Source organism: Mycteria americana, chromosome 1 (genome assembly GCF_035582795.1).
Source record: "Mycteria americana isolate JAX WOST 10 ecotype Jacksonville Zoo and Gardens chromosome 1, USCA_MyAme_1.0, whole genome shotgun sequence".
NCBI lineage: Eukaryota > Metazoa > Chordata > Aves > Ciconiiformes > Ciconiidae > Mycteria > Mycteria americana.
The window spans coordinates 85,507,821-85,527,735 of NC_134365.1; the positions used below are offsets into that span (position 1 = coordinate 85,507,821).

The window sequence follows — 19,915 nt, forward strand, 5'->3', positions numbered from 1 at the left end:
GCGCACTTTCACCCCGGCCCCTGGCACGGCCGGGCGCTTTGCGGCAGCCCGGCTGCCTCTCTAGAAACTTCTCGGTCCCTCCCTCTCCCCTCCCCTTCCTCCTCCCAGCCGACCGAGGGCCGGCACTGCGGCGAAGGCAAGGGGGAAGGAGGCGCGCGGTGTCTGCCCCCGCCCGCGCTGCTCGGAGCCGGAGGCGCAGCGCGGCGCTAGCCCCAGCCCGGCGGGAGGCCGGTGCCGACCCCGACCCCGACCCCGCGAGGCGGCCCTTCCCTGCGCAGCGGTGGCAGCGGCAGGCGGGATGACGGCGGAGGAGATGAAAGCGGACGGGGCTCCCTTGGAGGGGGCGGACATCACCCCCAAGCGGGATGAGGGCGTCCTCAAGGTACCCGGCGGCTGCGGGCGGCCGCTCCCCGTCCCCATCATCCCCCCGCACTGACTCGGAGGCCGCGGGAGAGGGGTCCGCGCGCCAGCGGGGGGGGGCCCGGTCCCTCCTCGCCTGCGAGCGGCGCTCCCCGGGCGCCCTGCCCCCGCAGGGACCCGTTTTGTCCCCTGAGGGCAAGGGGACAAGGCCGCTACCGGGATGTCCGGCCGCCCGCCGGCCGGCAGGCTCGCGCTGCCCTGGCGATTAAACATTAGCGGCGGCGCGCGGGGAGGGCGGGAGGCCGCCTCGGCCGCGCACGCGCTGCCCGCCCGCGGGGGCTCCCACGCGGCGGCGGCGCAGCCGGCAGCTCCCCGCTCCCAGCCTCCCCCGGCCCGGCCGGGGCGAGCCGCAGCCCGAGCCGCTCGCTAGGAAACCCCGGGGTCACGGGGGGCTGCGGAGGGGAGAGGCGCTTCTCGCTGCCTTCGGGCTTTTCCCCGGGGCCGGGGTGGGCGAGGGGGCGCCGGGCCGGGCTCTCCGCCCGCCTCGCAGGGTGCGGCTCTGCCCGCACGGCTTGTTTTGGGGGGTCCGGGTCCGGGTCCGCCGCCGCCCCCCAGCACGTGTTCGGGGGCTGGGAATTAAAGATGGTGCCTCGGAAGGTCACGTGCATTTCGTATACGTTCGTAGCTGGTGCAAAGGAGTGCTGCGCTGCCTACTTTTGCTTGTCTTTAAGACTCTGAAAATGGGGCTCTCCGTCTTGGTAGGAGCAGCCTCTCAAACCTGAGATGGTGCATTGTACATGTGGGCCTGATGTAAATGCACCCCGGCGGCAGGAGCCGGAAAGGCTGCCCGTTGGTTCAGCTTCAGGGGGAAAGCTAGCTATTAGCAAACTGCAGGTGAGGTCATTGGTAAAGCTGGCTGCGGTCGCGGTTTGTGCCGTGTCTTGAGAATGCCGGTAGTCTGGCTTCTTTCCTTTGTACTGGGCAGTCAGTTGGTAAGGGTAGCAGAATCTATACCATGAGGGGGAGTTGCACTAACTTCCTCTGTCAGATATTTCTTATTTCCATATCTCTAGAAACTTCTTTAGTCGCTCTTAAAAACTTTAACAATCACTAGAAGCATTTTTTAATCGCGGTGAAATGTCAGAGTTACAGTGTTTGGAAGAAGAAAAGCAGCACCACAGCAAAGACAAAATTCTGGTTTTAACCTTTAGAGCCTTCTGGCTTCAGATTCTGCGTTTGTCATAGAGGTGGTGTCTCCAGGGAGGGTATCAGGGGTCTCATTGAAGATGTGCGGTTGGCTTCTATATGCTGCCTTTCCATGTTTGCTGCTAACATGCTTTGGTGAGAGTTTTTATTTTTTGCATGTAGCACAGTATCAGGTTAGGGTTATCATCTGCATGGCTGCCCAGGAAGCTGCCTGCAGGTCTCTCGTATCTCAGATCCCTGAGCATGGTAAAAGGTAGTGAGTGTCTGCCTACTCCACGCAGTACCCCCCTTTTGATGATGGAGAAGCAGCAGGTGATTTTTTAATTATTATTATTTTTTTAAAAGGAGGGGAGGAGAAAATACTGGCAAAAGAACTGAGGTTGTGAAAACCTCAAAAAAGGTGAGATTGTGAATTGATAAGGCAAAAGCCTGTAGAGGTCATGAAGTCCAGCCTTCATGGATTTTATTTTTCTAGTAATTGCTGGAGTACAGAATACACCCATTCAAAGCAAGGGTCTGACTCTGAACTAAACTACATCAATTCTGTACTGCTATCATTGCACTGATTCCAGGAGAGTGGGTTTTTTATTATTATTTGTTCATTAGCTTTGTATCAGAATAGTATCCAGAGGTTTTTACCTGGTATTGCTGAATATGCTTGCACTATTTCTAGTCTAAGTATTTAAGTTTAGAAATAGAAATATTTGCAATCACAATATGAACAGAAAAATCAGGTTTCCCTATCTGAAAGGGAAATGTAAACCCTATGGAAAATAGGGATGCCATACTGAGTGTATGGAACTTCAGTCTCTTGAAAATTAAATAAATGTGAAAGAGTAATATTATATAAATACTGAAAATGAGATATTCATTACTTTCATGTTGGATAACTTGGTATGACAGTACAAGAATATGGCATTTCAAAAAGATTAGTGAATTTCCATTAAATGCGGTTATTATTTCAAAGTGACTTCAGATTGGCTGCTTTAAAATTACTAGTTTGGATCCACTTTTTTATATATCTTTATATATATATAATATATATATATATGCATGATGTAGTTTAGGTTGGTTACCACATTCACGTTATTTTCATAGGTCTCTGTTCCCTTATCTCTGAGAGCGGTTGCTTGAATTTTTGCCTTCCTTGGGGGAGAAATCAGTAGATTAGTTCTGTAATGCTAGTAAGTGCTGTAGCACTGAGGTGGTGCAGGGTAAGGGGATGGTGTGCTGTGTGAGGTCAGACATCCCTTTTCACACTGAGCATTCTCTTCCCTAGGAAACTGAGCAGGTAGTATTTTTTTCTGGGTTTTTTTTTTTTTCCTTTCTCTTTTATGCATCCAGTGAGGTGCTTTCAGCTTGTTAAGAGTCTGACAGAAGCTGTCCACGTTGCTTTGGCTTTGTGTGGATGGTGCTGGCGTTTCAGTCGTGTAGTCAGTTGCAGGGATGGTGGGAGGCAAAGTAGGAGATTGACAGTGGTTGGTTGCAAGAAGTTTAAATTTGGGAAGAAGATTCCTAAGGGTCTGCTTCCTTGGGTGAAAAACATAATTGGTATTGAAGCATGACCTTTCTATAGCTTTTCTTTAAAGGAGGGACACCAATCCATACTTCTGTGTAACTGCCCTTGAACAAATGTCTATCTTGTATGAACAGTATGTTTTCCAGGTCTCTCTAGATGCAAGCAAATAGGGTCCTTCATTGGTTCTCTTTTGCCTGGCTAAAGTAATGCAGAGCTTTGGCTTGGAGCTAGATGGTTTCAATCAGTATTGGAGAAAACTCAGATTTGAACTTCAGGAATCCTGTTACGGGTAAAGCTTAATATCCTTGCCCTGTGAGATATGTCAGTATTATTCCCTATTTTTATATACATTTGAAATGAACACCAGAGAGATTGGCCAGTCTTGCTTTTTGTATAGTGTAGATTAGTTGATGCTGGTCTTGCTAGCTAGGCAGGGGAACCTCTTGAGAAGAAAATCAAGTCCTTGCAGCTGTATGTGAAATTGGGGTGCTGGCAATCTGTGTCAGAGTTGTGGGGAGACAAAATTAATATAATATAAGAATTCTTAAGTGTTACTGTGTTGGCTGCTAGAACTAACCTGCGTTGGGTTGAGATACTGTTAACCTTTGTTAAACTGTCTGGTTTAACTTGAGTAATCTCAGATTACGTGTTAGGATAGGCTTTGCATGGAAAGAACCAGCTCATTTTCTTGTTTAAATGCTTTGCCTAGAACACTGAACTTGGGGGTAATGGTAGAGTGGTGGTGAGGAAGGTACTTGAATAAAGCAAAAAAACCCTGCCTAATGCTTTACCTGATTAAGTTTCAAGAACGTTTAAAATCTTGTTGAGGAAAGGTAAGTGACATTGCTAACTATAGATGCAGAGATCTGTAGGCTGGTGCCAACTGTTGCCAGTTAAGTTCTCGTATCACAGCAGAGCCATCTTGAGGTTCCTGCCTTTGCAACACTGCTAATCTGTAGATAGTCAGTCCATTTCCAAATAACTGAAGTAAACCTGCAAATTCTTTATCTACTGAATATGATAACGCGTGCGTCTAAGTAAATGGAATTAACGTCCAATAGGCAGACTTAGTTTTCATCATCTTAATGTTCCTTACTGTTTTTCTCAGGTTGTCAAGAGAGAAGGCAGTGGGACAGAGTCTCCGATGATAGGTGATAAAGTGACCGTCCATTACACAGGATGGCTTCTTGATGGTACAAAGTTTGACTCCAGTCTGGACAGGAGAGACAAATTTTCATTTGACTTGGGGAAAGGTAATATCTTGTGTTTGGTAAAGGTAATATCTTGTGTTTGGTATTGATCAGTTTTGGTAATAATTGAGATGGAATTACCTTGCATGTGTGGCTCCTTTGCATGTTAAATTTGCTATTTAAACTTGTTTTCAGAGTTCAAGGTTTATTGTCGTAGAATGGCTTTGAGATTTTTCTGAATGAGAAGACTGTGTAGCCCCTTGATAAAGCCTGCTGAAGAATTCATGGGCCTTAGACCAAGCACTCCAGGGGAGCAAATTTGCCCTGAAGCGTGGTGATAAAGGGTAGTTAAATAGCCAGAATGTGCATTTTGTTGATTGTTTTTTTGGCAGAAGACTCAAATTCAGGAGTATTTAATTGTGACCAGATACTGGGACAGGGTGCATGGGGGCAGCTGTCAGCTGCAGCATGATGAAACGTACTCCCTTTTCCCCCGAAGTTCCCAAATTAACCCAAATATAGATCTTGAAGCAGTGCATCTCTTCATTATCAAAAGCCTTCACTTTTTGAATGCAAAAATCCAAACATCCTTGCTCCAGCAAATCTTACTACTTAATCTGAGTTTTTCCCTGGCAGTTCCTTACCTGCTGCTTTTTTTTATTTGGAAGGTAAATTCTGCAGTGTACTGAAATTTGAGATTATATGAAGTGTACCTATTAATACAAGACTAATAGAAAGGCTGCTTGATTGAGTTGAAAGGAGCAGCAAGTAGGAGAGCTTGAGTAAGAGATAGGATTTTGTTACTTGAGGTTCCAGCTTCTGTTCACTTTTGGCTTTAGAAGGAATACTACTTCTCCTGCTTTCCTCCCCCTTTCTGTTACAAGTGCATGTAACTTTTAGTTACTACTCATGCTGCTCTTTGCCAACTGATAAAAGTACAGAGAGAAAAGGCTGTTGTTTTGGATTGTTTTCAAAATATGAGCAGGCAATCTCTCACCCTAAGACCTTCCTCTTCAAAGAGTTTATTGTTATTTCCTCGCACTTGAGATTGTACCAAGCACTTCAGCCTGTGTCTGTGTTCAGATGACTTGTATTCTCTATAGGTGAGGAAGTAAGGGGAGGAAAAGAATCACTACACCTAGAATGAAGAAATTTAGCCAAATTTGAGTCCCCAGGTAACTTTATAATTTGATTAGGGTTAAAACTGATGTACATAAATCAGAGTGAGCACAAGTCTTTCAGTAGTTCTGCTCTGTCTTAGCTTTTGTATAGTAAAAGTGATGATGCTCAGTTTTACATCTGGTCTTGTCTTTCATGTGTGCCTAACAATTGTGATTGAAATTTGACTTGCATAGGTGAGGTGATCAAAGCATGGGACATTGCTGTGGCGACTATGAAGGTTGGTGAAATCTGTCGGATTACATGTAAACCAGAATACGCTTATGGCTCAGCTGGGAGTCCCCCAAAGATACCTCCTAATGCTACACTGATTTTTGAGGTGAGAGACAGTCACTAAAACTGTAGGCTTGAGAAACAAACAAAAATCATATTTCACTGTAGAAAATGTGTGATGTAATATTCTGTCAAAACAGGAATGTGAGGTTTTCTAAATAGAAAAATATGGTCAATTATGGTAGTGTGGGCAAAGCATAGAGTTCTAATCTGGCTGCTACTGATCTGCAGTGGCTCAGGTTCCCTTGTTTTGGAGTTTTTAAAATACTTGAATGTATTCCAGTGTTCATAGTTTTAATTTTACAGTTATGGAATGATTCACTGTAGGAGAGTGCAGGTTGGGGGCGGGGCAGGAGAGGGGAGGCCCGTCTCAGTGGCGGACTCTGAAGTAGTTGAAAAAATGAAATCTTTAATCTGCTTTCCACTTTATAAGCCTCAAAGTAATGATACTTATGTTAAACATTATGAAGTTTTCAACAACAGAAAGAGCAATTAACATCCTCAGTAATATATTTTTCATACTTTTTTTTATGTTTTCTCTGCAATATTAACACAATCTTTTACGAGCTCTTTGGGGGAGAAAAGAGACAATTACCCCATATAAACTGCTACAATATGAAGTGTATTAGAACAGCCCTGCAACCATGAACTCTGTTTTCTGTAGAACTGAGCATTTTAATAAGCCTTAAAGCACCGTAAGAACAGTTTGGATTCACGTTGCTTGTTGATTACCAAAGTCTGTCTGTGGATCCAGGCTACATTGGTATATCTTACCATCGTAGAAAGTCATTTTTACACACTTGGTCCCTGTGACAGATTCAGCAGTCTTTAGTTTGGTGTCTGGGTAATGGTAGTTTTACAATTCACATGGACAGTTGGTCTCCTGGGAGGTGAAGTGCATGTCTTGGTAAGCACGGAGCCAATTAGCATGGGTATTTCTTACCCTCACCAGTAGACGACAGAATTTGTTTCCTAGTGATCTTTAAGGCACCTTCCCCACCACCCCCCGCCCATTCCAAAAGGGGGTGGAAATAGCAGCTCTCTCGTGTATTATTTCAGTAGTGACAGTGGTTGCTCAGAATGCTGAGACTTGTGCTTGATTTTTCCATAGAGGATGATATTAAAGCTGTTCCTGGAGCATGCTCTGACAAACAGTCTAAACCGTGTTTTGAGAGGATATATTTTTCTTATTGTTGAAACAGTTCAATTTTCCAAGAAATACTTTAAAATTAATTGCACCTGAGAGAAGCCAGATGGACTCTTTTTAAGTGTGATGTTTAAAATGACTTCATTCTAAAATAATAAATGGAATGGACTCCTACGTTGGGGGCATAAGGAAATTTTTTAAGCTCTGATAGCTCTAAGATAGTTTTGTCTAGTATGTGAGGTAAAAACAGCTCATGGAGTAGGGACTGAAAGCTTTTAATGGAAACAATTGAGTTATCTGCTAAGAAGGGTAAATTAAACATAGTTGGATATTGTATTTGTATTACATTTGGATAGTATCTCCATTTCTTTTTTCCATGAACTTGTGAGTAATAGTATTAAAGATGTATGTTGTGCAGAAGGGTTCAAAAAATACTGCCAGCAGGTAGTATCCCAGGCCACTAAGGGATGAGAACTTACTCATTTTGAGTACATCAGAATCAATGCCGTTATTTCTGCAGTTGACTGTTGAAAAATAATTATCTTGTAAAGCTTTTCTTAAACAGCATTTTTTAAATATATATAAATCTGAAGATATTCATGGCTTATTCATACTGGATCAAACTATACATGCTGGAATGCTGTGTGCTTTGCAAAAATGCAAGTGATACGAAGTGTAATATAGGGCAGGATCGAAGGGGGAGATAAAAACGCTTAACGCATTTACTGTGTTCTGACCTGATGATTCAAATGCAAACTCTACTGTTTTTTTTTTTTTCCCCCTACCCCTCCACATTTTTCTACTCACTTCATTTTGGTTGAGGGAAATGAAAAACAAACTGAACTTTAGTGTAGCAATTATTGAAGACGTTCAGTTTCTCTGCTTTTTACTGTCTGCGAGCAGTTTCTCAAAGCTCAAGACCTTCTACCTTGGCAGCTTAAGAAAGCATTCTTAAGGGCTTAGCACTAGTACACAGGATGCTATATTGTTGTCCTGGAACAAGAGATAATACCTAACCTTTTGATAAATAAAAGTACTAACTGCAAGATGGGATTTGTTTCATCGGAGTACTGCTGAGTCTATCTTGATAGAGTCATCCAGATGCTTCACTTCCCACTAGGTTGTCCTTAATGATGCCAGTCTGACATCTCCATCTTCTAGGTACTGGTTAGATAAAAGTAGTGTTTCATTCATGACCCTTTATATCCCCTAATGCCTGCCTGAGCAGTAATGTTAGAGGAGAAAAAGGAGAAAGAAAGAAAAGCACTGAAGCTGCCTATGATGGTTTTGTGCTTCCCTAACAAAATGGCCTGCAGATGACTGGCTACAACAAATAAGGAGTGTGGGGTGTGTCCTGAATTGGGTGGGTGGGGTGGTGGAACTTAGATCCAGAAAGTTTTCCTATGTTTTATTAGGTAGGAGTAATTTCTGACTAGTATGACTCTCAGGGACTTAAAATCCCTTAAGTTTCCACTTTCTTTAGTCTTGCTCCTATGTTTCCATTTTATTATTTAAAACAATGGTTCCTCTTCAAGTACCATCACCATACCAAAATTTTGTATGAGTTGGCTTAAAAAGGACCCTCTAAAACTCAGGTTAAAAGATTTTGTAGCTGTGGCATCACCACATCAGCATTTGGTTATGACCTGAAATAATGGATGTCTTCTGGTTTGTTTTTTGTTTCTTCTTCCTCATGATTGCTTTTGCTGAGCAATATAAATAGAGAGATTCCTCCATAGAATACTGTTGTTCAGGTAAAAAAAAAAAGGGGGGGGAACCCTGTATGGTCACCAGTGGGATGTTCTGGAGTGACTTAGCTTGTTTCAGATAGGCTGAAGAGAAGACCAGAATATTATTTGTTATTAAGTATCCATCAAAATACAAAGTGGAAGTACTTTTTGTGCTGGTGAATCTTCAATTCCTTTTGCATTCCAGGTATCTTAAGTCCAGTCTCATGAACCTCCAGAGCATTAGCCTGAACTTTTTTTTTTTTTAAACGAGGTACTTAATCTAAACAATACTGATTATAATGGCTTGCTCTTTTGTGCTGTTTTTACTATTGTTTTACTCAAACATAGGATAGCAAAAGATTTTTTTTTTTCTTAATTTCATAGCAGCAACAACAAATTTCTTCTCTGACTATGCTATTTTTCCATCTTGTCAGGGTACTCCTACTTCAAACTGATTTGCATTAGAGACTTTGGAGGGCGTGTGAAGATTCAGGCTGGATAGTTACCTCCTACGTTGACACCGGCCCTTAAAAATTCTAAACAATTTGTTACAGCAACAAAGGTTAGGTTAAACGTGGGCCAGATCATGTTTTTTTGTTTTACCATTCTTTTGGAAATAATTTTTTTTTCTCAAATGATCCCACAATACACAATGATAAGGCAAGACTAGAGGGGAAGATGCAATGAGTAAAAAGAGGACACTAACTCTGTTCAGGCATGCAAGGGAGAATGACACAGAAGTTTTGAAACTATTGTCCTGTGGTGCAAGAATAGGAGGATGAAGAAACAGGTGGGGAATAGCTGAAGTCTGAAAAGATATTGTTGAATTTGTTTTAACATTGCAGGATAAGCATTTGGAATCAGTTTGGGCTCCATTGCAAGCACTTTAAAGTTGTTCTGAATTGGACCATACATAGAATTAAGGGTATAATCAGGAATTAAGGATAAGGATTGCATCTTTATATTTAATTTTCCTGTTCCTTTTGTCCTTGCATTACTTAGAAACCTCCCTGGCCCTTGGATGCAGTGACACTACTGGTGATTCTACTCGACTGTAGAGTAAGAGGGTGTGACAGCTGCTGATCAGTGTGGTAGCACTGCAAAGTGGTAGCTGAGAGCAAATTCTTCCTGGCTTAATGTGTTCAAAAATTATTTCCCCTCATAGTAAAAAAAAAAAAAGAAAAAAAGCAAAACCCAAACAAAACCTCAAGCTCAAAAATTACTATCCATACTTCTGCCTGCAGACATAAGCAAAAATACTATTACAGAAGCCAGTAGAATTTTTTTTTTTTTTGCAGTAGTTCGTAAGCATTGTGGCTCATGTAAGCTTTATTCAGATGCCAGGTTCACAGTCCTTTCAATTAAAGGATCTAATTTGTAGTATCGGGAGACCAAGATTGCTGGAGAAAAAAGCTGTGAAGGCCCAAATATAATCTGAAACTCTTCAGTAAGTGTCCATCCAGTATCTACTGAATACAGCATCTTCATAGCCTTTGCTATCTAATATCTTACAGGGCATTAACTAAGATAGTGGCTTCCTGAACAGCTATAGTTTGAAAGATCTCTGGAGAACAAATTCTGTGAGTTACTGAATTGATGTGATGAGAATAAATGCAAGGCTTTTCTTCCTTCCACAGATAGAACTTTTTGAGTTCAAGGGGGAGGACCTCACTGATGATGAAGATGGTGGCATCATCCGAAGAATCCGTAAAAAAGGCGAAGGCTACTCCAAGCCCAATGAGGGTGCGCTTGTAGAGAGTAAGTATGTTACACAAATAGTAAATGGGGTTACCGTGTGGGAGGCCAGAACCTTTTTCCCAATTTACAACTCCTTGCCCTGAGAGAGAGGAATACGTGAGGAATACGTGGCTTCTCTTTCCTTTACTAAGTAACTTAACAACCTAGAGTAAGCTTTCGTTCTCTTATTTCTAGCGAGGTTTACATTTTCCAGCAGCAACTGTGATCTCCAGAGATACTGAATCTGATAAAGTGCTTATCTGATCACAAAAGGTAGATGAGTCTAATAAAGTATTTCCATTTGCTGAGGAAGGAGGGAGAGGGGAAGTAGTTCTGGCACTTGTTGGAGTGAAAAAAAAAAATACATAGATGAACCAATAAAAGGGTTTATTAAGTTTAGCAGCAGTTCTATTTGCTGCCAGTAGCCACCATGCATAGATAGCTGTTAAAAGAGAAAAGACTGTGTAGGAGGAGGCTTTGGCACTCCCTGTATTACCTGTGCTACCTGCCCCTTACATCTCTGGGTTGTTCTCTTTTTTGTTACCAGTCCAGTTTGAAGGCCGATATGGAGATCGTGTTTTTGACAGGCGGGAATTGCGGTTTGAGATCGGAGAAGGTGACAACTATGATCTTCCTCATGGTCTGGAGAAAGCAATTCAAAAAATGGAGAAATCGGAGGAATCTGTGTTCTATCTCAAACCTAAGTATGCTGTTTCTCATCTTTTGATACTTGAAGAGCTTATACTAAGCATCTGGCAAGAATTAAGTGTTTTGTTATGATGCCTTTCAGCTTTTTTCAGTACTGTAGTAAGAACTTGATCAGCCCCAAAAGTTTGATGTATGAAAAGTATGAAGCTAAGATTGCTTTGCCACTAGGTTGTGAAGCAGTAGCACTCCAAAAGAAATTTACTTAAGTCTCTACAGTGTTGATCTCGGTGGATATTAAAAAACAAAAAATACTGTTGGTCTCTAACTTACATTTTTGTGGTCCCTCTTAATGAAACAGTACTTACTGTGCAGCAGTACATATAAAGATACCTAAAGAACAGCCTCAGAATAGGAAAAGAGCTGATGAGCCTTCTGAGCAGCCTGATGTGACCAGATAGCTAGTGGTGGTGTGGTTAGTAAAGAGTACCAGAAATCCTTTGTCTGTAGAAAATGTTCACTAGTATTCTGAAAGCCTTTTGGAAAAGACCTTCAAGATTCCTGTGACATACAAGGCAAAGTTATTATCCAAACCTTGGACCATTATGAGAATTCTCTGAGACTAAGAACACCTAACTGAGATGTATGACTACCCAATATCGTAACCTTAAAAAGTCTTGGATATAAGCAGAATTTTCTCTTTGCAGTAAGAACACATCTGAAACAAGTGGAGTTTGCGCTGATTGTTTCCATCAAACTTTAATTCATTTCAGTTTTCATTTTAAGTTTTTTAAACTGGAACTGAACCTGATGGGAGAAGAAAAGCAAAGCAATCTGATCTTGAGGGTTTTCCTGCTTATATGCAGCAGCTTACTGGGGTTGCAGTGCAGAACCTTTCTGTAGGCATTTACTGTTAATCAGCTGATGGGCAGTATGTGAAGTGTACAGCTGTTAACTTAATCTCTGTATTGTTGTCTTTGCTTTTCTGAGAATAGTACTAAAATACAGATGGTCTGAAGGAAACATCCAGTCTCGGACCATGAATATAAAGCAAGATGTGTATAACTTGAAAGCATTTTTTTTTTTCTTGATGGAGAGAGAACCTGCTTTTCCTTCACACAAGCTTTTAAAAAAAAAAAAAAAAAGTAACTGGTAACCTAGAGATTAACAAAATTAACCCCAGGTTTCTCCAGCTGTCTTCTACCTTGTGCTTGCTAATTTTAGAACAGTATCCAGAATTCTTCAAGCCTTTATGTCTTGTTATAATGCTGTATAGGCATCCCAGGCTTGCATGGGGTTTTTGCCTCCAGCTTCCTATGTAGTGAATATGGCTGGATGGATATTTTCGGAACTCTTACTTTTTGTTTGTTTCTTTTCCTCCCCACCCCCCAATCTTACAGCTATGGTTTTGGAAGTGCTGGGAAGGAGAAATTTCAGATCCCTCCAGATGCAGAGCTACAGTATGAAGTGAAACTCAAAAGCTTTGAAAAGGTAGGAATGAGAGGTGAAGTCCCGAAGAAGTGGAGGTGGGGGAAGAAGTGTGAGTGCAGCTTAAACAAGGATGATGGAATCCTTGAACGTTGATGTGAAACAGGGAAGCCACTGTTGTCGACATGATGACACACTGGGAGCTCTTGGCTGAAATTGTCCTTGTTCTTACTGTATCCCTGTCCATTGCTGTCAGTGTCTCTCCTGCTCTAGCCCAGTTTCCAGTAGCAGTGCAAAACTTTGCTTTGCCAAACCTATCTCTACCATACTGTTAGTGGGAAGCAGCATAGCCACTTGGTTTCCCCAGAAGTTTTATCATTGACTTGAACTGTTCCTGTTTGAGTAGGCTAAGGAGTCTTGGGAAATGAACACAGATGAGAAGCTGGAACAAAGCTGCATTGTGAAGGAGAGAGGCACTCAGTACTTCAAGGTAAATTACAGTCCCCAAGTAATAATAGCATTTCTTAGTCCATGTCATAAGCTGATAAAGATGATTGACAGCTTCTGTCATTTCACAGTGGTGTTCATGGTATTCTCTGTGATGTTTTACGGGGAGGCCTGGAGGGGAAGGTGTCTTAAAAAAAAACAAACAAAAAAAAAAGGCAAGCCTCAGAGCTGGAATATCCAAAGAACTAACTCTGCAGGGAGTTAGTTCTCTTGTCAGAGCTGTTTGCTGTACCTACAGATAACTTTGAGGCATACACTGAATAGTAGCAAGGCTACAGTATTTAGGTTCCTACTGTGGTATAATGCTATGAATAAACAACATTCATTTGGGTAGAGGTGTGTGGAGAAGCTGTTTCAAACAATTTGACCAGTTAAAGGCAGACTTTCCCATTATCTTCATGACACAGCAATAGTTGTGCTGTTTTGAAAAATGCCCTATCTTCCTTGCTTTGTATCAAAATTTGAATATAAGGTGGGAGTTGAGTGAAGTATCAATGCTGGCCTATACCCCTAGCTTTAGTGGGGGAACCAGTAGATATTCATGAAGATTTTCTGATCCTATGCAGGAATGGCTTCCAGAAGTAGTGTACTTTTTATGATAGAAGTTATTTTCTGGTTACTCTGAATTATCTTTTTCAGATCTATTGCTCAAGGTAAGCAGAAGGGGCAAGAGGGAGATACAAGTTACTGTGATGAGCTGTGTGATAATTGAACTGCCTTTTTTACAGGAGGGGAAATACAAACAGGCAGCATTACAGTATAAGAAGATTGTGTCGTGGCTGGAGCATGAATCGGGACTCTCTGATGAGGAGGATACGAAAGCCAAAAGCTTGAGGCTTGCTGCCCACCTTAATCTAGCTATGTGCCATCTCAAGCTGAAGGAATATTCCCAGGCTTTGGAGAACTGCAACAAGGTAGTAAGGGTTTACTTATTCTTAAGCTGCACAAGCAATCTGACAGTTTCTCTCTTGCTTTAACAAGTTGAGGGATACCAGGCCATGTGGTGTTCGGCCTTTCTTATCAGCTGGCAGAACAGGTTATTTTCATAATTACTGTCCTTTGAATATCTCTTACTAACTTGCTGCTACATTGAGAATATTAAAGTATTTAGAAACACTGAGATGTGGTGAAGGTAGTCATGTTGGCAAAGGTCCTTCAAAGAGCTGGAATAGAGCCAGGACTAAATCTTAGACTTGCTGGTTCTCTGTCAAATAGGCTACTATGTTCAGTCCTCTTTGTAATTACTTCTACTGTATTCAACTCGCCTTATTAGTAAGCCCTGACGAGACTCATAAATCTACATCAGAAGGTACAGTTTCTAGCAGTCTCTGGTGTTCTGACTGCATATTATTTAAAAAAATAATAAATTTTCTTGAATGTGGTTTGGTTTTGGCTTTTTATGCAGGCACTTGAATTGGATAGCAACAATGAAAAAGGCCTCTTCCGGCGTGGAGAAGCGCACTTGGCTGTCAATGACTTTGAACTGGCCCGGGGAGATTTCCAGAAAGTGATACAACTTTATCCAAGTAACAAAGCTGCCAAAGTGCAACTGGTAACTTGTCAGCAAAAAATACGGGAGCAGCATGAAAAAGAGAAAAAGATGTATGCCAACATGTTCCAAAGGCTTGCTGACAAAGACTTAAAGGTAAGTAGCACTACTTCAGAAGACTATAAGAGGTGGTGTCACGTGTTAGACAAGGAATAGTGTATTAGGTATGTATTCAGCTTACTTCTTAGTACAGATAAATATAGCGGGAGAACACTCAAGTAGCTTCTTCGGGAGGGAATGTGGGGGGTGTGTGTGGAACCTGGAAATAGTCAACAGTCAAAATGATTAGGCCGTCTTGTTTGAATAAGACAACTAGCAGTTACCAGGCATTGCACAGAATGCTTTTACTTATTTCAACTGATTTTGCAACAGAAAGCAATTGAAGTGATGAGATTCAAACATGGTAATGTTCAAGAACTGAAAAAAAGTGCCTATTCTCCTTGAACTGATCTTCTGAAGAACAGTCTGTTCTGGTGGCTGGGTGGCTCATCTACTGAGACCTTATGTATGTCATACGGATGGTGCTGAGCACCATCTTGCTTCTCATGGAGACATTAAGATGTGGTTGATGCTCTCAGTCTCAAACGTCACAGATGGATTATGAAGTGTCAGAATTCAGACTCTCAGAAGATTAATTATTCTACTGTGTGGATGGTTTTCCTACTAAGCTTTAACTAGAATTTTAGTAAATACTAGTTTAATTAACCATGGCAATATTTGAAATTGGCTTATTACAAGGTTGTATCAGCTAGCAAGAAACATTCAAAGTTACTGGTGAGAATCACATATCATAAGAAAATGTTCTGTTTGTTTTCCTTTAAATCTGATGGTCCAGAAGGACTAGGTAAACCTGTAACTTCCAAGACAAATCTGGGATTTCTATCACACTCAAATTTTCTCAATAACATTGGGGAGTTCAGAAGCTTGCATCTTGTGAGGTTATTTTCACAGATCTTTGTGTCCACCTTGCCAGAATATGCATGGAGAATCTAAAACATTGTCAGATACTGGTATGTCAATTTCCTATGGTTAACTGTGTCACTGAGTCTGTCTGGGGGCCTGCTGTCCTCAGTTGAGTGTATCCTGACAATTCAGCCATCTCAGACTGTCCACTGACAATTTCCTATATGAAATGCTTCACAAACCTCTCTTTTTCTCCCCCTCCCCTAATCTTTCATAATGAGACCTATCTGAAATCAATTTATCTCCCAGAGGCAATGGCAGATGTATTCTGTTCTTCATCTCTTACTCTGCTAAAGCAGTCATATAGTAAGCATAGGGTAATCACCTAACTGGATGGTTGGGTGGGAAAGCTGTTCTGTTTTGTGGCTTTTTGGTTGTGGGTTGTTTTTTGGGGGTTGGTTTTTTGTTTGGTTGGTTTTTTTCCTCTTCAAAGAGTAGCAGTAATTCTGTGGATTTGGTTCTGCTTCTCATGGAGGAGTGCAAACAAACACATAAATGCAGACATTCCCCACTGATTCTGCGAGGAAAGTGTCATTGTCCATGCAGTTATGTGTCTGGCTAAAGCAGCTTGATTCAACAGTCCTTGCTCATTGGAGCCTGGAAGAAGGTATTCTGTCTTTTTAGACATTGTCACATATAGCCACACAGTACTTTAATTTTTGGTAGGCTTTAATGAAGAATCTCAGGAAGATAAAGATACAGCAACTAAACCAAAATTATTTCACTGTTGGGCATCTTCACTTTTGAAATTGCAGGTTTTAATTGTCAGCTGTCAGGCTCTGCTGTGCAGGTTCCTTTCAGCTAGCACAGCTGCTGGGAATCTGGATTCCTCCACTAGGTGTGGGACACAGCAAGATCTGCTGTTCAGAGAGGAAGAGTGGTTTGCTGAAACAAGCTGTACCCACTAAAAGTATGAAAGGGCTCCCTTCGTGCTTTTGAAAATGTACACCTCAGCCCCTAAGATAGACTGCAGAGTTGTATTGGCAAAAAGCAGATTCGCAGTCTTTGCATTGCAGACTGTTTGGGATACTGCAAAGACATGGCACTTAGTTCCAGCTTTCCCATCTGCTTCGGACAGAATCAGCTTATGGACTCACAGAATCATTTAGGTTGGAAAAGACCCTTAAGATCATCGAGTCCAACTGTTACCCTAACACTGCCAAGTCCACGACTAAACCATGTCCCTAAGCGCCATGTCTACATGTCTTTTAAATACTTCCAGGGATGGTGACTCAACCACTTCCCAGGTAGTCTGTTCCAGTGCTTGATAACCCTTTCAGTGAAGAATTTTTCCTAATATCCAATCTTAAACCTCCTATTGCACAAGTTGAGGCCATTTCCTCTTGTCCTATGGCTTGTTACTTGGGAGAAAAGACCAACACCCACCTCCCTACAACCTCCTTTCAGGCAGTTGTAGAGAGTGATAAGGTCTCCCCTCAGCCTCCTTTTCTCCAGGCTAAACAACCCCAGTTCCCTCAGCCGCTCCTGATAGGACTTGTTCTTTAGACCTTTCACCAGCTTCATTGCTCCTCTTTGGACACACTCCAGCACCTTGGCGTCTTCCTTGTAGTGAGGGGCCCAAAACTGAACATGGTATTCAAGGTGCAGCCTCACCAGTGCCGAGTACAGGGGGACGATCACTTCCCTAGTTCTGCTGGCCACACTATTTCAGATACAAGCCAGGATGCTGTTGGCCTGGTTCATTCTTCTCAATAGTTAGATGATCTTGGGAATGTACATGTGTTTACATTGTTTTTTCTCGGAGCTATCTGGCCTATCTCAAATGGGAGTGGCTTTATATGAAAAGAGATTGACGGAACTAAACAAAAGACGCTTACTCCCCAGGTCAGTCTCAGGGATTTTTCTTGCAAGAAAACATGTTTTCCTGTTAATTCACTTATCATGTTGCTTTACTCTAGCTCCAACAGTTTCTCTATTAGTGCTGGTGGGAGAAGTTCAAGAATTCTGGAGAAGAGGGTTTGTTTACCAAATGTCTTCTGATTGCTAAGGCAGCTTGGACTGTAGTTCTGAAATTCCTGATATCTGCGTATCTTATGGTCTGTTGAAGTTCGACAGCCACTCTTGCATCAGTAGTTCTTTTCATTAATTCGGATAGTTCACGTATGTAAAGTGTGAATTTTTAAAGGTCAGGATGTTTATCACCTTATCTTAAGCCCAGGGTTGCTAGCTAACAGATTTTCAGTGGAGAGGAGACTTCGCTCTTGTGTGCTTCACGGAATGCTTCTAAGGATGAAAGGTTGACCTTTGATACCTGGATGTTCTTTGGCTGTGGTTTCTTGTTGCAGCTAAGTTGATGTAACAGTTTAAGGATTCTGCCCCTTTTTCCCCTCCTATTTCCCTCCCCCAACAGTGCATGCTTATGTCCTTGGTTGTTCTTGTCTGGTTCTTGTCTAACCTCATAATAAAACAGATGGTTCAGAGTGCTAGGCTGACAGGTAGAATAGCAATTTCATTGCACTATCTTTTGAGGTGAGCAGGACAAGACATTTCTACCTCCCTTTACTGTGCTTGAAAATTATTGCAAGGTCAGGATGTGCTGGTTATGTCCTATTGTAAAAACTGACCTCTGACCCTCACCACATGTCTCTCTGCCTTCCACACCTTTTTATGTGGACTGGAAGATACAGCAAGGGAGAGGGCTTTTAGAGCAGCCACCTTTGTCAGATTAGATTTTCTTCCAGCTAAGCTCTTACAGAGGACATCCAAGTGACTGTTGAAGTGAGTAGTTCAAGTGACTAGTTGAAGTCACTCTTCATGAAACTAGTTGTGCAATAAAAAGATTTCTTTGTATCTTGAGTCCAAGTGTGCATCATACAAGGCAGGGTATAGGAATTGCTGAAATTTAATCACATTGAAATTGAAGCAGGATGAAAGCAATTCTGTGCAGAGGCTTCCTAAATGAATTTAAGTTTGTGGGAGAACACTTTCTTAGTGTTACGTGGCAAGCGTGTGCACACCGTGTTATGAATCATAACTGTCTAACACCAGTATTATTTCTCAGCCTCCTCTATAAATTGCTCCTGGTTTCTTAGATGCAGAAAAAATGCAAATAAATTTTTGGTTTCTCTTGGCTGAAGGTCCTAATATCTTCATTCAGTCTTGCAGGGAGGCCAGGTATCCTAGTGGTAAGAATCAAATAATGTTTGTGGCATTGTTTGCAAATGCTAGCAATTTTGTATAACAAAGGAATACGTTTTCTTTGTCTCTCTATTTAGTCAGCTGCTACTCTTCAAACCAGCCACACTGAAGATGAAGAAATGAAAGATGAGCAGAATGGAGTTGAAGATAAATCGGAAGTTGACACAGAAGCATAAAACCAAACCCTATTCCATTAGTTTTGTAAATGAAAGAATTTCCAGTGAATTAGACCTTTATTTTTCTACCTGGTTGGACAGTGGCTTCAGGGGAGCAGAGGCTGAAGCCACCATGCCACAGTCAGTTACAGCTTTACATGTCTGTTGAAGAAGCTGAGTGGCAGCATAAATCCGGTTTAATCCTAGGGACTTTATTTATTCATTCAGCCTCTGTTACTGTTTGGGTTCTGTCTGGATTTACTCTGCTTGGTTTATTTGCATTTTGCCATTGGTGTTTGTCTCTTTCTGGTTCCAGCTCACTTTAATCCCAGGGTCTGCTTCCTAAATTTATTTCCTTGATTTCTTTCAAGTAATCAGCCTTTTCTGGGAGTCCTCACATGAGACTTGAGAACAAATTGGCACTCCCAGTTCTTCTGCCTTGGCATTGCCCCCTTCCCCCCGTTCAGTAGGGAGTCCCTTCCATTAAGTGTTGTAACCTTTCTTGTATGCCTCCTCTTTGCAAATTGCTGAAGGTGAAGACTGTGAAGTCACAGCTTAAGTAATAAAGCTCCAATTAAACTCAAGAAAACAGAACTTTTCGTGGGTTTTTATTGGAATTTGCACAGAATGAAGAGAATTTACTGTTCTTTGGTCATCCAGTGTTTTCTCATCCACGTAGCTGTACAGTAGCCACAGTATCTGATTATTTTATGTTGTTTGTTCATTGCCATAGAAAATTCCCACAGCAATCGATACAGTATTTACCCATATATTTGCAAAAGGAAAAAATATGTTGCTGAAAATTGTACAAAAAGCAAGTCTGTAACCTATGCATAGAGCTTATTTTCTGTTCATATTGCTACCTTCTTCTTCACCCTCAACGTTGTAAAACTGGACCAGAAAAAAAACCCCATTTGTTTATACTTGAAAGTGACTGGCTTTGAAGAGAAAATAAGTGATAATTGTTGAACACATTACAAATACTTCTAATTCCTAATGAACTACAAACTTCCGAGTGGTTCTAATGTCTGCTTATCCCCGTCTCACAAGAAAGCTATTACTTGATATTCTGCTTCTTTCTGCAGTATGTTGTGTCTTGTTTGGGGGCAGGTGTGCTTTTGGGTTTTGTGTGAGCTTTTTGTTGGGGTGGTTTTTTTGTCTGTCTGCA

General features: G+C 41.8%; 1 protein-coding gene across 1 annotated transcript; it reads left to right on the forward strand.

The window, feature by feature from the left end:
* The first annotated feature begins 133 nt into the window (after positions 1 to 133).
* On the forward strand, positions 134 to 19,812 carry FKBP4 (FKBP prolyl isomerase 4). Its single transcript, XM_075509340.1, has 10 exons — positions 134 to 382; positions 4,194 to 4,338; positions 5,631 to 5,773; positions 10,242 to 10,362; positions 10,889 to 11,045; positions 12,387 to 12,477; positions 12,821 to 12,904; positions 13,650 to 13,835; positions 14,327 to 14,566; positions 18,670 to 19,812. Exons 1-10 carry the CDS (start codon positions 299 to 301, stop codon positions 18,766 to 18,768), a joined length of 1,350 nt encoding a protein of 449 aa, XP_075365455.1. The 5' UTR covers positions 134 to 298; the 3' UTR covers positions 18,769 to 19,812.
* Positions 19,813 to 19,915: the final 103 nt, after the last annotated feature.